Source organism: Tinamus guttatus, unplaced genomic scaffold (genome assembly GCF_059628265.1).
Source record: "Tinamus guttatus ecotype Peru unplaced genomic scaffold, ASM5962826v1 Tinamus_guttatus_pri_ptg000208l, whole genome shotgun sequence".
In the NCBI taxonomy this organism is placed as follows: Eukaryota; Metazoa; Chordata; class Aves; order Tinamiformes; family Tinamidae; genus Tinamus; species Tinamus guttatus.
Window position 1 is genome coordinate 4515870 of NW_028288742.1, and position 18238 is coordinate 4534107.

Sequence of the window (18238 nt, forward strand, 5' to 3'; positions counted from 1 at the left end):
TGATCAAGTTTTTTGAATACCAAGTCTATTTTGATCCTTGAGCCTTCCTCTACAAAAACACTTTTTTTTTTCTCCCTCTCAGACTTTTTAGTCCAATGTTTGTTAGGCATCTTGTGGTATTTTAATGACTATGAACTGCCAGTACAAGATTCCCTCCAACAGTCACCAAACAACCAACACTTTGGTTACTAGAAACAAGAAATTAATCATCATGCATTATGATAATTTCCTCTTCTTTTTCTTTATTTCCACGTATGCCTTATTTAAAATGGTTTCCTAATTATTCTTCAGCAAAGATAAAGAGTTTCATTTCTCTCATTAAAACAACAGTGTAATACAGAAATTTCTGTCCCCTGACCACTACAGTTGCTTAATAAACTCATTGAGCCTACCTGAAGTCTTTGAAATCCAAAGAAATTGAGGATATATTGGATTCCATGGTACGGGTCACTGTAAGGTTTCCAGCAGCTAATCTGCAGGAAACATACATTGTAACTCACAGTCTGTGACATGTGCAACAAATATCACACATCTCTTTCTAAATTTCCTGCTTTTTTTTATTGACTTTTATTGACTTTCCAAGACTTCCCATATGTGTAAAGTAAAATGGCAATAGACTAATTCTAACTATGTTCAATGGCTAGAAAAGAAGTGATTTCTTTCCTCAGAATATAGATTAATATTATAAGTCCGAATCTCTGTCCGTCATGACTTTAGACACTGAAAATGTTAGAAGTAGAATTAGTATTGAAATTAGAATATAGTTCAGAAAAAGGAATTGCTTCTACACGTGTGGATTCTGCCCTCATGTATATTCACCTTACCAGCAAATTTCATTCAGAAATACTCCTTATACAGTGTAGTTCCTGATACAGATACACACAGAAAGGCAGAGATAGGACAGAGATGCCCTTGTACTTGTTGCCTTTTGCAGAGACTCATGCTAAAGGGCTGTTGCATGTTGGGTTAGTAGCCAGCTGCTCATACTTTCAACATGAACATACCCAATTTCAATGAATTTGGGGGAGCTCGCTCTGTCTTTATCTTTTTGTTGGACCCGCTGTTTCAAACGAGGAGCAAGTCACCCTCCCTCCTAACTATTCTAAAAGAGAATGTCATCCAGATTTTCTAACAGAGAGTTCTCTTAACCTTGAACACATACCCTGGCATGCACACATACACAAACACAAAAGGAAAGAGATTTCTCATGCAACTTCCAGTTGATGGTAGAATTACAAGATAAGTTAAAAAATCAAACCATGGAAATGTCATAACCCAAATATAATCTATTCCAGTAACATCAGCTGCTCCAGAAAGCCTGTGAGAAGAAAATTCAGCACATGAGGACTCTGAATGGTTTCATGGTTTTCAGTGTCAGTTATTGTTCCTTCAAATGTAGCCTGATGTACTTTTCTTTTCCTTTGCAGAATTTCCTACTGATATATCTAGACCTTGCCTTTCTTACCATGAAGGCCTCAGTCATTGCAGCCTTTTTTGGTAAGTACACCTGATCTGCTATATATATATGAGCTCAAGTGGAGCTAGGCCAAGGATCCCTGTAAAATAACAATATCACTTTAAGATTGCGAGTCTGCATACTTCACACTTGGGAAACATTCATTCTCTGTTTTATTCTGAGTTGTCCAAGAATGCAGGGCTTTCCATGACCAAGGAGTGCCAAAGTAAGTTTGCAATAAGCCAAGCAGGATTTCTTTATATACTTCTGTATCTCTCTTTGACAGAGGTACAGCCACCATGTAACCTAGCTGTGCTGTCTGGCTTTCATTTCAATGTTCCCATGCAATATTCCCTCTAGCTGGAACCCTCAAAACTTGCAGGAGATAGACCTTTATCTTCATAGCTATCCATACAGTTTTTCTCTCCTTGCTACAAAAATTACTTTATCCACATAAAATCATGCCCTAACATTGTATTCAGCCAAGACATTCCAATTTCTTTTATGCTCTCTCTCTGTTTCTCTCTCTTTTTTTTTCCCTCAAACTAAAAGTTATCCTTGGTAATACAATTATGCCAATGACAAAAGGTCCCAATGGTACATCCTCACTTCAGATCCTCTTCTTTCTTTTGAGCAAGTTCTAAGAGTTAAGTCTGGAAATTCTCTCAAATCAGTCTAGCGGGAAAAGAGTAAAGAAAAAAATACAATTGCTATCACATATTTTAGCAAGATTAACCTAACAAATCATCAGAGGATCAACCAACACATAATAGAGCATTTTAATTCCCTCTGAAAGGTCAGACTAGGGAAGGGTAAATAGGAAGGTGAAAATATTTGTAATATGGCTATTACCCGTAATATATTGCTTGTAAGATAAGCACACAGAATGAAGTTTCAGTATGTCATACATTTCTCAAGTAAACCTGACAAGATAACCACATACAGAGAGTGCAAGATATGTTTTAACCTGTGTATTTTGCTCTTGCCGTTACAATTTTCAAATCGTAATTATGCTTACTGAAGTAAAACAGTGCCCTTGCTGAGACAGGATACTGGGACATGCTACTCTACAATCTCATACAGTCCATAGTGCTGTCTGGTAGCCCATACAGGCCACCACTAGAGACCAATGAGTGAAATTTCATACTGCACTATTAAGGGCTAAACTCCTCACAAGGGCTGTTGAGGAGGAGCTTTCTCCCCATAACTTCACAGGTGTTTTATGCACACAGAATGTTGCACATCCTTAGCATCTCTTTCTCACTAACTATAAGGTGTTTTCATTACTTATGAAAATATCTGGATCTTTCATGATTTTCTTGACCATATGTACTCAATAGCGTCTTTTGATAGTGAGTTCCACAAACTGACACGTGAGATGAAATGGTTTTTAATCCCTTTGAAAAATACTCACTTTATGGTAGATACCATCTTGTCTGCAAAGTTCAGAAACCTAAATGTGGCTTAGAATATTTCCATCTCATTTCTTCAGCTAGTTCAGTCAAACATATGAAATTCCATATACAGGAAATTGTGGTGACCAATGCTACTGTCCACCATTTTCCTCATACTATTTTTCAATTTTTTCTAGGTGTATTTCTTACATATACATATGCAGCTAAGGAAGCCATGAAGAAGACTAAAAAGGCTAAGCTATGTAAGTCATCCCAGTAGTATGTTTGGTTGCTTTACAGAAGTCAAGTCTGGTGCAGAAAAAGTCCAAAGAAGTGAAGTTATATTTTGGTAACTCTTTACAAATCTCTGTAGACACAGTGGGAACATATATTAACTAATATATTCTGTTAGTGAAGTCGCATCACTGAGTAAAATAAGTACCACTAAATATGTGTGAGAAATATATCACATGATTCTCTCTTAAAATATATCTCCATGGGCAACCAGGAACTGTAAAAGGATCATAGTACTAAGGCTGCAAAGAGACATAACTATGTGAAATGAATGTGCTGCAACATGAGGACATATAGTTAGTTAGTAGGAAGAGGTGGTATATGTCCTATGTGCAGGTCTCTATAACTTTAAGCTCTGCTCCGAGAAAACAAACATTCGAGGTCAAAAATGCCCGCAGACCTTTCTGTTCATCATGAGTTACAGTCACATCCCTTAGTAGAGGAGTTATGAAGATGCATAACACATAAGCATTGCTTGCATCTCTAAAGCGTTTGTGTAAGTGTAGGAGAGGAAAATTTCCCTGTCACCCAGCTCACACATTCCGTAACAAGGTCATTCAGCTGTGGAAACATTCAATCTGACTTTCCAAAGATTTTGTGCTCACAGATGTACCCCAGATCGACTGTGACGTCAAGGCGGGGAAGATAATCAATCCAGAATTCATTGCAAAATGCCCTCCTGGATGTCAAGATATAAAATATCGTGTTTATGGCACAGACATTTATGCTTCTTTTTCCAGTGTGTGTAGCGCTGCAATCCACAGGTGAGTGAGTTTAAACGAGTCAGATGCTCAGACAGAACCATAATTTCAGTGTAAGGAGCTCTTGTTCTTTCAGGTTATTTACAGTTGCCTCTGCCTTGCAGATTTGATCGCAAGCTGCTATTCTAGTAGAAAACACATGAGAAAGACTATGATATTATGATTCCAGTCATAAAATGCTGTCAATCCTGCATCCCAAATGAAATTAGTCATGTTTAAAGGTGCTTCACAATACTAGGAGAAATGTCTTGAGATCTGCAGTTCTCATTCATGTGTAGCAAGTGATTATTGCGTTACTATTATTTGAGTGGAAGAGGAGGATAGAGTTGTTGCTATTAATAAATGTTCAGAAAAAAAAAATGTCATATCACCAGTGATGAAAATATGCAATTCACATGGTTCTGGGATTAGCTGGCTGCCCAGGTTTCAATTTAATCATTCTCAACATCGAATGCTGAGTAATAGTCTACAGGAAAGAACTATTTGCTACAAGAAAAGGACAAATATACACAGAAGATGTTTTGCAAAGTTTTGTTTGCCAGGTCAAAATGTGCAGAAATCTTAAATGGAGAATAACTTGGCATCAACAACACATAACAATTATAGGCAGGATGCAAAGACCATAAGATTCAAGTGAAAATGCAGTAAGAACTCGTAGTCTGACCGACATCTTGACTTCATTTTGAGCACTGTTGTGGTGCTTCTGGTTCTATGAACCAGCGAATAGCTGAAACTTAGGCACTTTGTACTGTATTTGAAAAACAGCTTCCCTTAACAGTGTGTTAGGAACCTGGAGCAGCATTGATGGAGAAAGGAAAAGAGTTTTGTAAACCTTAGGTGACACCAGCAGTACCAGCACTGGGATCTTCTGTCTTCTCACTCTCTTCTCAGTCCCACCCTGTGAATTGCTCCTGTTATGTAATAAGCTGCTCCAGTATGAGCTGGTGAGATTAAAGGGCAGCTTTTGGTGGCTCCGTGAAACCCTCCGCAGCCCTCTCTGCAGATAGACACGTCTGTGCGATGCCGCTGCCATCTCCTGGCTGCCACCACGCGTGCTCAGCTGTTGGCCATGGAGATGACTGTCAAGTGGCTGGCAGACAACCAGCCAATGCTGCCTTCAGAGAGCTGCACACACGGAAATTGTGTGAATGCCCCTGCTAGCAGAGCTGGCCCCAAAGGCAAGTCACAAGCTTCATTCAAAATACCGACAGTGAATACACACAGTTCAAAAGCTGCCTGCCTGTATTTTTGGCGTAGAGCATCTCTATTTTCTTCATTTGCCAACTAAGTTTGCATTTTTAGCTTATATGTTGCATTTCCATAATCCGCAAATTTGCTTTCCTTGCAAGTATTTTACCATCAGCATCTTGCAATCATAAGAGAAATCTACATCTCTAGCATATTCTTCACCTTTTTTTGCTGTTCATTTCTTATTTTCCAGCACTGTGTAATTTTTGTCAATGATATTATCCTTTTATAGTAGCAGTCACAACTTGGTTTCCATACTCACCTACTAACGCTATGGTCAGGTTTCATACACTGAAAGTGTTTTGTTTGTCTTGAGATATGTATCAAAACATATGATAAACACCATTTAGTGTGTACCACACACACAGCCTGTCAGGTTTTTGACAACTTTCAGTAATATTTTGTTGAATTTACTCCAGACTGAGATCAAAAGCAATCTAAATTTTCTGCTAAATTATTCAGTACATATACTGGAATTTGAAGAAAACATCAGTTTTTACAAAACAAAAAGAGGACAGGGAGGTTTGCCTCATATTTGTCTAGCTATTTCTGCTGCATAATTGGCCCTAAGACTTCTCTGACTACATTTCTACAAATCTTCAGTAGTTCAATAAATCTTGTAGGGATTTTAATGAAGACAGAAATGGGTTCTCTGCAATTAGGTCAAATTCAAACACAGAGCTAGCAAATGGGAAGAGCAAACAGACCTAAAACGCATTTTATAGCAAATGATTTTCTCTATATTGAAGAAGTACAAATATTTATTAACAGCAGACCTAGCTGCCTCTTCCTAGCTTCACTATAGCACCTGGTTTAAAGAAAAAAAACAAAAGGTGTAGACTTCCTACCTCCCAACCCTGTTGAATGGTTTCTGTTTTTGCGATAATTTTCTCCTTTGGATACCATGTTTCCCCCTTGCAGCGGCATAATTGACAACGCAGGTGGGAAGATCCTCGTCCAGAAGGTTGCTGGCCATTCTGGTTACAGAGGGAGCTTCTCGAACGGGGTCCGATCCCTGTCGCTGCCGCGTTGGAGGGAGTCCTTCCTCGTTGCAGGTACTGTGGAAATGTGCCAAGTCCCCAACCAGGCTGCCCAAAGCAGTGAATTGTGCGAGTTGGGAGCAGGCAGGAGGGACAAAACAGTGTCACCATGAAGCTTTTCCACATATTTAGGCTTTCCAGCAAAGGCAGGTTTCAAAGGTTTCCTCCACCAACATCGTAACGCAGCTGGCGGTCACAGTTACCTGAGTTCTCCAAGTTCTGGTAGTTTATTTATATGCCTACACATTTTAAACTAAAAGAGTTCCACCCATCTCAAGCCATAGACAGCCATAGTGTATTTATGCAGAAGCCTATATCAATCAATAGTACCGATGAAACCCAAATATGTTGCCAGTTCTCTTCATCTCTGTTAGCCAAATGGTTTCAGTATCCACTGATTTCCAAGGAAATCCAATTTAATACTAACTCTTTTTTCTCCCCATAGTGTACAGCAAGACATGGCATTACTTTGGACTCACTAAAGAAATTCACAATATTTTGGAAGTTAAAACTTTTTAATACCAACTTCAGATTCTCTTAAACCTGCTTGTCGCCATTCTGCCCATGGGAAGCAGGGTCTAGGTTGCATTGCTTTATCCACTATTTCTAAATCTAACTTCTTGCAGCATCCATACAAGTGCTCCAAACTTCTCCTGAGGATTTAGGTATGACCAGCTAATATTAGTTAATTACATCACTTCTGGAAAAACCAACAGTTGAAGCAACCAAATAGCCACTAAAAATAAAGAAATGGTCTTTTCATGTGAAAATTTGTGAATAGCAAAGGAGCTCTCAGAAAGTGACCAAAGTGAGCTGCCATCTGGAATCGGTATTAATATATTTGGATGCACCTTTTTACAGCATTCTCCAATGGGTAGACCACATTATGAGAGGGATTTATTTTGGATGAGTAGGAATTTCCTGGAACAGTTGAATTGCTACTTATACTTGTTGCTGTTTTTTTTTTTCCCAACAAACAGCACATTGTACATAAATGGGAAATAAAAATTTTTACCTCAATAGCTGCTCAATTGCTGTCTTGTGAAACTGCAGGAATTTGAGGCTTATAGTAGCAAATCTTTATTCTTGATTAATTAAAGAAGAGACAGAGGGAAGTTACAAACACATGTGAGATGAGATGAGGAATCAGGATACACATAGGCATGATGACATTTCTTCCTTGTGTGCTTAATTTTCTCATGTTGAGTGGTCCCAGTGAAGTCCATGGAACTATTCAGTTTATAAACAGGTTCAAGCATTAAAGCAAATATAATTTAAAGGTAGGTAGTAGGTAGGAAGTCCTCACTGTTTCTTCTTAAAGTGTGAGTTTATATGTGGGACATTTAGAAGAATGAAAAACCAGGAATCCAGTGCTGTTCATCTCATTAGCCTGAGGATGAAGGCAGACAGATCTCATTCTCAAAAAGAAAAGAGTCTTTTTTTTTTTTAACAATTATGAGTCAAAGGATTCCCAATAAAAATACAAGGTCATCCAAGGCATTAATTTCAGGACAGCTTTTGAGCTTTAACTGAATCACCTCTCCACCAGCCGATCAAAACTGTATGTGATAATGTACCCTGGAAAAGTGCTGACAGTTGATTCCTAGTCAGGATATTGTCACAAAGAGTTTGTGATATTTAAATTGTGAATAAGCATCCAAACAAAAGGGCCCTGAAGAGGAATCCCTCAGGGAGCCAGGCAATGAAGTGGCGTGATTTAGGAGCAGCGGGGGACACGGCCTGTCCCCCGGGATTAAAGCAGGGAGCGCACCAGGAGGTATGCAAATGGCCTGGTGTTCGCTTTCAAGCGCTGAAACGCCTTGGCACTCAGCTGAATGACTCCATTCAGTGCAGTGGGAGTTTTGCAGCTCCCGGGTTGAGAAAATAGAGTCCTAAACCTCCGGGTTTGCTCCTGACAAATAGGCTTGAGAGGGTGAGCAGCCACCACCTCATTGCTTGTACTTCAAACAGGCAGAAGGTGAGGTTTTCAACCCACACGTCGCCCATCTTTAGGTATGTTAAGCAAAGCTGGCCTAGATGCAACTTTTTGCAGATGATACATCAATGGAAAGGACATACAGTTATTGCTCCAGAAAGCAGGGCCACGCTCAGGTCATGTCTCAGACCTTCCTCTGAGCCACGCATGGGACCCAAGCTGCTGTTTATCAAAATCCCCAGAGTTCAGGAGTAGCCAGCCTCCCCATGCCAGTTTACCTCCCCAGTGGCAGCCTATTTGCCCAAATTTGCCTGGCTAGCACAGAGAGATTCTAAATTAAAATCTGATTATTAGATTATTGCTACATCCCTGTAACAACCTTGTAGATCTGACAGCTCTAGCTCTGCCAGAGATCCATAAAAGCTCTTAGCAATTACCTGTTATCAAGTAACTTTTCCAGTTTCCTACCACGCTGGTAGAAAGGCTCTCCAAGATTCAATCTCTAGACTAATGACCTAAGATGACAGCTGTCATGCTTAGAGTGACATATACACAGGCCTAAAAGAATCTGCTGCAGAAATAAGGGAAAGCAAAGAAGAGGTAGGTCTAACGTGAGATAGCACAGATGTACGCAACAGCGCAGCATCTCATAGAGTCACTTGGGTCCAGAAGTCCCATGTCCACCACATCCAAACTCCCACAGACACAGCTTCTAGAGGACAGGGTGGTCTTTAGTTCCCCAGGTTTTGCTGCAGCAATTTTCATTCACTGGTGTAGATATCTCTTCTGATTATCAAAACTGCCCCATGAGACAGAACTGCATGGCTGCACATGCCAATGGAAATGGCATCTGGGACAGGACTGAAAGATTTGTGGTTTCAAGCTTAACTGGGAAACACAGCTCATTGGTTTAGGACAGGACCCTCATTTTAGATCTAAATATAGCTATCATATGCTCCCACACACAAACACAGCCTTCTCTCGGTGTTATTATTGCAGAAGACTGTTGCCAGAACACAAAAGTGAGGTTAGAAAAGAATGCTATGTGCCTGAAGAAAGGAATCCCACATCAAACACGCTTTCCAACTCAACTGGATAGTCAGGCACTGCAAAAGGCTACATAGGAAGGCTATGCATTTAAGTACAGGTTATACAAGAGTCCTTATACTTAACACTGCCTGAGAGCAAAGGAATGAACTAGCTAACCTCTTCAAAATGCTCCCAGGTCTGCATTTTTATGCCTTTTTTATTTTAATGATGCTCAGTTTACGTACTGGTATTTTTAGTGGAATGGTTTTGAGATTCTACCAGGAGATGAAGGAATTTTAAAGAAAACAAGTTGGGTGTTAGAGAAACAAGTCTGATTCTGCACCTGTATGTTATATGGGAGTCTTGATGTAAAAAAACTTAAAATTCTTAAAATGCCAGTCATGGATTTGCCTGTTATATTGTGCACTCAGTTATTTGGAGTTTTTATCTCTGTTCTGTAACCATGACTTTACTCTGTGGTATTATTTAATTACTTTTTGTAGAGGGAAAGCCAAGGAAAGGTGTGACGTACCCATCAACTCTTGAATATTCTTCTTCAAAAAGCACAGTTGTTAAATCAGGCAAGTATTTTTGACTGTCTTTGCCCCAGACCAATTCATATCTATCTGTTATAGTGTCTCAGTTGTGTAATAGAAAGGTTTGATTGTTCAAAGACTGAAGTTAATGCATCTCTTTTGCTCATCGGCATTAACGTCTGCTCCAAATCCCTGTTCATAGTTCTTATGTTAAATATATGAAAATTATTCCAGAAATTTTCTGATTTTGTTCTATTTTTCCACAGAACTTCTCAAGCAGTCTTGCCCTTGCTTTATATCTGTTTGAAAGCATGATATTTTATTGGTTATATGAAATCATTTGATATATTTACATATTGGCTTTCTCTTAATGATATTCACGTTATCTCTTGGGATGATAATGTGGAGAGCATAATAACATATAATGACACTTAGAATATTAAAGACGGCAATTTACATCAGCCTTAGGTAGGGATAATATGATAAGGACCAACTTCCTTTTAGCTCGCATCCTACTCTCTCAGACTCAACTCAGTCAAAAAAAAACAGTTGTTATAAAAGGTCTATCATCATGGTTTAGACCAAGTGGCAGTTGATATTCAAGTGTACATGAAGTGTCTCCATCACTGAAATGCCACTTGTTCGTTATTCCTGTACTAACAGCATTATGTCCAGAATCATCTTTGAAATGAAATGAAATGAAAACAAAATTAATATCTTATAGTACCATAATTCCCTATTAGCAGTTCTCAGCTACCATGGCTCTTTTGCTGAGCCTGAATGTTACTGAGTTGATCAGCCAAGAACTGTGGTATAAGGAAAGGTGCTGTAGCTTGTCCATGCACTCCAACACCTTCCCCTGGGTGTCTCCATCTAAGGTTGTGCTTGGTTAAGTTCAAATCTGTGCTGTGCTTCTCTTCATTATTGTTTATTACTCATGGAGGTAAATTACAAAGCTTTTTCCTCATCTTTACACTTTTACTCGCTCAAAGGGACTTTTACATCTGAACACTGTAGTTGTTTAGACTGAAAATGCATCTCTCAAAATACTCACTGTTGACTTGCAGTACCTTTGCATCTACAGTCTAATAAGGACAGATTCATAAAGGCTCCTTGACTAGGCACTCTGAAATCACTGACACAAATATTAAGCTCTGCTACAAGGGAGAGAGGGCAATATCTTGGAAATTTTGTGCTTTTTTTCCAGGAAAAGCTCACTAAAAACAGATGTCTTCATTCTTGAAGGTGCCCACACTTTAAGTATCAGCTCAAATGTATCACGGCAGATCAGGAGCTATCAGCCAAGCTAGTGCTCAGCCATCTGCAAGCAATGATTTCTTCAAAGTGCTAAAACCCACGCTGCATGAGAAGTAGAGTAGGAACGGGAAGCATTCTCAAATCACATCTCAGTTATACAAACAAAATATCCAAAGACTGTGCCTGCAGCAACCCAAAGATGCCAACAACTTCCTTCATTTTGTTCTTGAATGAAATGGTATGAATGAAAATGTTAGGATCCTAGCAACAAAAACTGTGCATTCATGCAGTGAAAACCCAGGATAACTGTAGGAACAGATAATATCTGATTTATCAAATGCAGCTCTTGAGAACCTCTCAGCCCTGTCTCACAAGCAGCAAAGAGCCCAGACACCTGAATCAACCTCCCCCTGAGACCTCCTTGCCCTCATCGCCTCAGCCCATCCCTCTCAGCCCCACTGTGCTAGGAACTGCCTGTTCTTGTATCAATGTGGTGCAATTGTCCCCTGCTATGTGGTGCTAGAGCCATCTTGTGATGGAGGATTTCCTACTTCTCTTTTTTTAATTAGAAAAACTACTTTTTAAATTCTGATTTAAGTTTTAGAGACCTCATTACACAGCTGGATACTTTAGCCCGTTATCTCGAGGAGCTAAAGTGCGTCCTTTGAGGATTACACTCAGTCACTGCCAGATTAGTGGAAAATCCTACTTTACATCTGATCAACTGTCAGAGATGCAATTTTGGTCCTGGTCCTCAGGGCATTGGAGATTCATAGTGCCTGACATTTCTTTAAATATTGCTAATGGTTACAGTGCTCTCCAAACACTGGGTACAGCAAGAAAAACCTTCCCAGAATTACAACTATTCACAGCTGGTAAAAACAATCAACAGCTGCTCTTTAAAATAATCCAAATCCAAATTAATAGGAAACTATTAACCCTGGAGTAATTTCTAAACTAGGTCAATACTGCCAAAATAGCTAGAGAAGAGAAAAAAAAATAGAACAAAAAACCCCAGTGCACAGTCAGATCTGAAAACATAGGCAAACTCCGTTGCAGGGTAGGGATAACTGAACTGTAATAAACAAAATTCCAAATACTTTGATGAGTCTGGGTCTTAGAAGAAGAAAAAGATGAAGAAAAATCTTTTCTTCTAAGCCAGTGCACTGAATTCAGTATTTAACTCCATGTTGATTCGACAGTGTTAGACAAGAAAGAACTGCATCTGCATGCGAATTAGCTGCTGAAATATGACATGCCAGCTAATATTCACCAAACACCCTGCACGCACTGTGACCCTGATTCTCAGGACACTGCTACTCTAAAGAAAAGTCAGCAACACGCTGTTTGAATCTTATGTGTTTGGGTTTATTAGAACACAAAAATCACATGTTTAATGTTCACTTCTGAAGTTCTACTGACACTGATAGGAGCTTTGGAGCAGGTACTGCCTAAGTCAGACACTGAAAATAGGAGGTGACTGTTATCTAGGGGCAATCATCACTTTTTCTCATCTGTTGAGAAAGCTCTTATGAGCCTGACTAGCCTTTCTAAGCTAGGCAATGGGATGTCTCCATTTGAGGACTGATAATCTCTAAATTTCAGACTTAAAGTTATTTCCTCTGAAAGCTGCATTTACTAATGTGTTTCATTTTGCTTTAGAGCCTAAAAAGTCAGAGCAAGACATAAAAGCTATGAAGAATGTCAGCATCTCGAACACTGCAGAAAAAGCATCAGAACAAGGTATGGATTGAGGATCCTGATGCTCCTCTCCAAAGTCCCTCTCAGCCTAAGTTACCCTCAAATGGTTATAGGAATATATATGAGGCGCTTTCAGCTAATGCATACATTATGCATACAGGTAATGCATACAGCCCTACTTTCCCAAAGCATCTCCTGAGACCTGGGCTCATGGGCAGGTGACAATTTGGAGAAAAGAAGGCACCCTCCCAGCATAGCTTCTGCCTGTGTTTTGGGCCAGTTCATGTGTCAAGACCTTGGAGAGCCTGCATTACAGCTCTCCGTTATTGGGAGATGTGGGAATGTTATATCTCCGTGTGGAAAATGTGCCCTACAAACTCCGCTAGATGTTGCGATGGAGCTGGACATCCTGCCTGCTGGAGCACTGGGAAGGACCAGCCCCCCTAAGCACTCCTGTTGCCCTAAAGGCTCTGCCAGAGTCCCAGCCGGCTAGCACCAAGGCATCATCTTACCCCTGCTTTGTTTAATCATATTTCCTCATTCCTGTTTTTGTTTTTTCTGCTATATGCTTAGCTCCATGCCTCTTTGCTCCTTGCAGCTTAGGGTATAGAGAGCACAGCTACTCGTGCTCCCTGTTTCTGCAGCACCACTTTGCATGGGAAAAATCAGTGTGCCCCCTGTTTCCTTTATTTTAGTGCAAGGCACAGTTCAGCCCAAAGAGCGCCATTCAGAATGATTTTTTTCAGCTGAGTTGTTTTGCTTTTCTTCCAACCCCTCTTTCAGCATTATCCCATTAAAAGTGCCTGAGATCTGAATTTTTCAGTGGCTAGCATTAGACAGTAATTAATCCACTGGACAGTTTCATGATGATGCTTTCCAAAAGGAGAGCATCCAGGAATAAAATGCAAGCTTGTGCTGTGCAGCAATGAATAAAGTGCATAAAGACACACCATCTCCTTTCAGCATACACAGTTTGTCAGGCTGTCAAGCCATGCCTGGGGATATGGGTGGAAAGGAAAAGAACAAGACTGGGGTGAACACAGCATATATTTTAGGGAGTTTTTTCTGTAGATAGAAGGATAAGATAGTGAAGACTTTTTTTTTCCCCTCTTAAGACAATGACATAAAATAACAATAAGCATATCACTAATTTCGTATAAGGATCTTTACGACGTGCATCTTTGTGACCAGAGTTCTCTCTTCCTCTCATGAGTCAAAGTTAGGAAGAAATGGCACCTCAGATGTTCTCGTCTCCCCTGTCACCCTAGCCAGAGCCACAGTGTTCTCTCTTCTGGTTCGGACCCGCTCCCTGAATCATTATTTTCTGAAAGTTGTCATTTGTCCAAAAGTATTTCAGTGCTGTGGTAGGTGGCGCATATCTTATTCCACTCTATGACTCAGAAGTTGCCATCTTTTATAACCAGATGTCATCTGATTTCCATTTATATGGACTTTCTAATTGCCTAATTACACTGAGAAAAGATGACAACAAAACAGAAACTGCGAGTGCAACTGCCTGCTTGAACTAATCCATAGCCCTGAGACAGCTGTCAGGTTTATGGGCTTTCCTGTCCAAGGCAGAGAATGTGTAGGGGAAACGTGAAGGTTTTGAGAGGTCACTGGCAGCACTGTGCAGAGAGCTGTGCAATACTGCGTCACACGGGCACACGTGTGGTAGATCTGCTCACCAAAGAAGGCACCAGTGGATCCAAAGGTGGCGATGCCTGTAGACATCCCAAGGAAAACACCTTAAACAGCGAGCACAATTAATGATGCTTCCATGCGTGTGTCACATGCCCAGGTAATGACACACGCTGATTTTTTTTACGATGTTTCTAAAGGCAATACAGTCCGCAAAGAGTACCAGACATCTCCAGTGCCAAACCCAGCTACCCCAATTGCCGCCACAAGCCCACCACAGACAACAGCAACAACAGACCCTTCCACCACAACACCGAAACCAGCTACAACACCTGTGACGACCAGAACCACAACAGCTGCAGCTACAGCCAAGTCTCGACCAGCACTGCATCGAGTTAGAGATACAGGTCAGTAGCACAAGTTATGAAGCATCTTTTTTTTTTTTTCCTGAGGTTGGAGTTTTCCTAAAATTTAAGGAACAGGACATGAAGTTAAATATACCATTATTTAACAGATTATGAACATGTATTCAGCAATTCGATGTAAAAATAGCAGATAAAGAAATTCATTCCAACAGATGGGCTGGAGTTGTAGTATTGACTTTGAGATGCATACAAAATTGGTGGGTTTTTTATACACTCAGACAACCTATGCAGATTCTCTAAGGTAAAAGAGCCTATATTTAACTTAGTTCATCTGCAATACACAATGCAATTACAGCTAGTCCTTATCTCTAACTATAATACACTGACATATAAGCTGTTTCATGGGGGAGTAAACTCTTCATCCCCAAATGGTTTTGTAATTTGCAGATATAATACTCAACAAATATTTGTTGTATACCTGGACTGAGAGTTCTAAAAACAGGTTGAGAATTAATTTTGTGATAACTTTCCAGCAAGTGAGAGTTGTAATACAGGTTTTAGTAACTACTCTAATATTTGAAAGATGAAAACATTCTAAAGGAGTTCTCTTCTGCTTTTTACACAGCCAGGTTTCCTCAGTCTTTTCTTCTTCTCTTCATTTATTCACATTCATTAGTATTGTTTTTCTTTTGCAATACCTGAAAGTCAAAATCTCTTGTTTTTAGGCTCTAGCAGTATCCACCCAGCATATTCATCTGTGGCAGCGGCAGCATCAAGTAAGTACAGTGAAGAAATATGTGCCACGAGACATGGAGTACTGTGTATTTTAAGGCAGCAGTGATTCAATAACAGCCTTTAAAGCCTCAGCAAACTCCATGCTTGCAGCCAAGGCTGGATATAAACCAGAAAATAGACACTTGGCCTGATTGTCAGAGCTGCTAATCATCTGCAGCTTTGGAGAAGCCTCTCTAGCAGATATCTGCACGTTTTAGCCTTGACAAATGCTAGGTTTGGCAACACCTGAGATGAAACCTGTGCTATTTTCATAATGCTTTCTGCGATTTTATTCTCTCGAAGATCTGAGCTAGTTGTAAGATACACAGTACAGATGGTTGCATAGCTATCTAAACTTAGAGCTGAGAGTTCTGAAATGCCGACTTAAATTAGACCAATGCTCTTTCGAAAACCTCAGGCTGTGGTTCTGAGCCTGGCATAAATGTGATGTTATTTCTGGCATTACATTTGTGTTATTGACAACAAAATCATGGCTGTTTGAAGCTCTTCATCCTGCTCCAGAAGCCTGCTTCCATTTTAGCCTGCAGGCTGCAATACAAATATTTAGAGGAGTTTTCCCATACAATGTGCAATTGCTCAGCTGTGCGCTCAAGTAAAGGAGAATATTTTCAGCTGTTACTGAGTGCTAGAATATCATTACATTCAAATAAAAAGGGTGGCCAATCATTAGCCATAGGTTTTATGTTCTGTCACTACTTCTGAAAGCTTTGAGAACTGTTCTGCTCTCACAAACATGACTAGATGCATCCATGTAGCCTAAAAAATCAGAGCCAAAGCACATGCTGTGTATCTTCTGGCCAATTCAGCTGCAAGTATGGAGGTCTCCTACTTCACTATGTCTACTTGGAAGATAGGGCAGCATCTTCTCTGTGGGGGGAGAAAGAGAGGAGACGAGGTGAAAGGCGGCCCTTGGGTGGCTCCATGTGCTCCTCAGGCCTTCCAGGACAGGGGCAGGTGCTGGTGCCAGAGCGCGATGTGCAGGTAGGTGTATGGCAGGGTTTGCTGAAGTGCCAGCACAATCCAGTGCACTTCAGATTCACTGTTGATCTGCCTCATTTAGCATCCAGTGTCCCTGTAAACCTGGTCCTAGTTGATGCTTTCATTTCCTTTTCATGTTCCTGCAGGCTGAGAGCAAGTGAGGCTTTTATTGTTTCCACTGATAATTGCATCTCTTACTGACTGGGGAACCTCAAATAGGCTTTTCTAAGAATGAAATTCTGACAGCTTTGAAGTCAGCTTGAAGGTTGCATGTCTTTAGTAACACCAAAGTTTTAGCACCAACAAAAAATAAATTTTAATAATAACAATAAATGAAAAGACTCTCACTTTTGCAAATCTTTCTAAAGGCATCTCACTGCTATTTGGGTGCACATTTCTTCCCAATGGTCTTTACTAAGGATCTAATGTAAATGAATCCCTAAATGATAAAAGATGTCAGATTTAAGGCAGCTAATTGTGAGCTAGAGGAGCAGTGGGGACTTATTTCTGATTTCATGGATCATGTCTATGCTTGGTATTTGACTTCCTGACTTCTCCTGATGTCTTCTTAGTTCTTAAGAGGAAAATTAGATAAAACCTGCAGAAATTCCAATATATTTCTGAACTGATGACCACACATGAGGCAGTGTGGTCCATCAGCTTTTCCTGCCTGAGGAGCCTTTAGCACTCACCCCTGTTATTCAGACCAAAGCTTCTGATGCTGCCCTTGTCTCTACCACTGTTTGGCTTAACTGAACTCTAAAAGAAACAGAAAAACCTTGCAGGCAGAATCTAATGTCCTGTCTATCTTGGCTCACAGGAGCTCACAGACCTAACTCTCACTATATTGGTAGTTTGCCTGCAAAAGACACCTCAAAAGTAAATACCCTGGAAAGAGAGCACAGGCAGAATGAACACTGCTGCGGCTGCTGTTAGCGAAGGTGTTTCCATTTCCAGCCACTGGCAGAAGTTCACAGGACCAAAAGCAAAAGCGAACTTACAGCTGTTGGTGTCAGAGGTAAAACCGTCCACCCTAGCCCTCGCTGTTCTTGTTCTGCTCTCCCCCTTCTCTTCAAAGAAGAGAAAGACTGTCAAAGAGTTTGCATGCTGTTCTTCCCCCTAAGTTAACCCCAACCTGAGGGTGCTGGCCAAGTTCCAGCAGAGTCTGCTGCCGCTAATGCTCCCCTTTTCGCACCAGCACCCAGCTCTTGAAAGGCCCACTCCAAACTGCATTCCTCTTCACTGCCCCATCAGCTGGATAATCTGTCTTTTACTGCCTCCTGCTCACTGCAGGGCTTGTTCCCAACCAGGGGCTGAGACTGGTTTCTAGCCACAGTTCTGAGCAGTTCCTCAGTGTATTTGCATGTCACTGACCTCAAGCCCCAATTAGTTCTCTGTTCTGCCTGGCCATATTTCATCTGAGCCCTCCAGAGCTGTCCTTAGCTTTGCATTGCACATTAATTCCTTGTTCTATTAGCTGCTCATTATTTACACCCCTTCTCACAGTTTACAACCACAGCATCCATCTGAAATGGAACCTCTCTGATCTGAGTATTTAAAAGGTTTCTCTGCTCCACTGCTTTAATTTCTGACCCAGTTCTCGGGCTTCACTCAGTGTCTGCCCATCCTCACAAGTCTAAAGAGACGTTCATTCCCTTTAGGCTCTTCAGCACACAGAGATCTCCACAGTGTGAAAACATAGACTGCAAAAAATCCATACAGCACTGCTGCATGAACGGATATTTCACTCCAGAACCTGAAAACTCAGCCACGTTTGCTGAGGGTCTTCAGGAGAAGAAGTTGTCTC

General features: G+C 40.6%; 1 protein-coding gene across 2 annotated transcripts in view; it reads left to right on the forward strand.

Moving 5' to 3' along the window:
• The first annotated feature begins 1463 nt into the window (after positions 1 to 1463).
• The window catches only part of VIT (vitrin), a 32848-nt gene continuing 16073 nt past the window's right edge, over positions 1464 to 18238 (forward strand). Inside the window, exons 1-8 of one of the 2 annotated variants that reach the window (XM_088524178.1) lie at positions 1464 to 1497; positions 3048 to 3113; positions 3737 to 3908; positions 6075 to 6208; positions 9662 to 9739; positions 12614 to 12694; positions 14494 to 14700; positions 15384 to 15434. In XM_088524178.1, coding sequence (XP_088380304.1) covers positions 1467 to 1497; positions 3048 to 3113; positions 3737 to 3908; positions 6075 to 6208; positions 9662 to 9739; positions 12614 to 12694; positions 14494 to 14700; positions 15384 to 15434 — 820 coding nt within the window. In that variant the 5' untranslated portion in view covers positions 1464 to 1466. The remainder of the gene's footprint in view (positions 1498 to 3047; positions 3114 to 3736; positions 3909 to 6074; positions 6209 to 9661; positions 9740 to 12613; positions 12695 to 14493; positions 14701 to 15383; positions 15435 to 18238) is intronic. The other variant, XM_010223417.2, reaches the window with a different exon arrangement.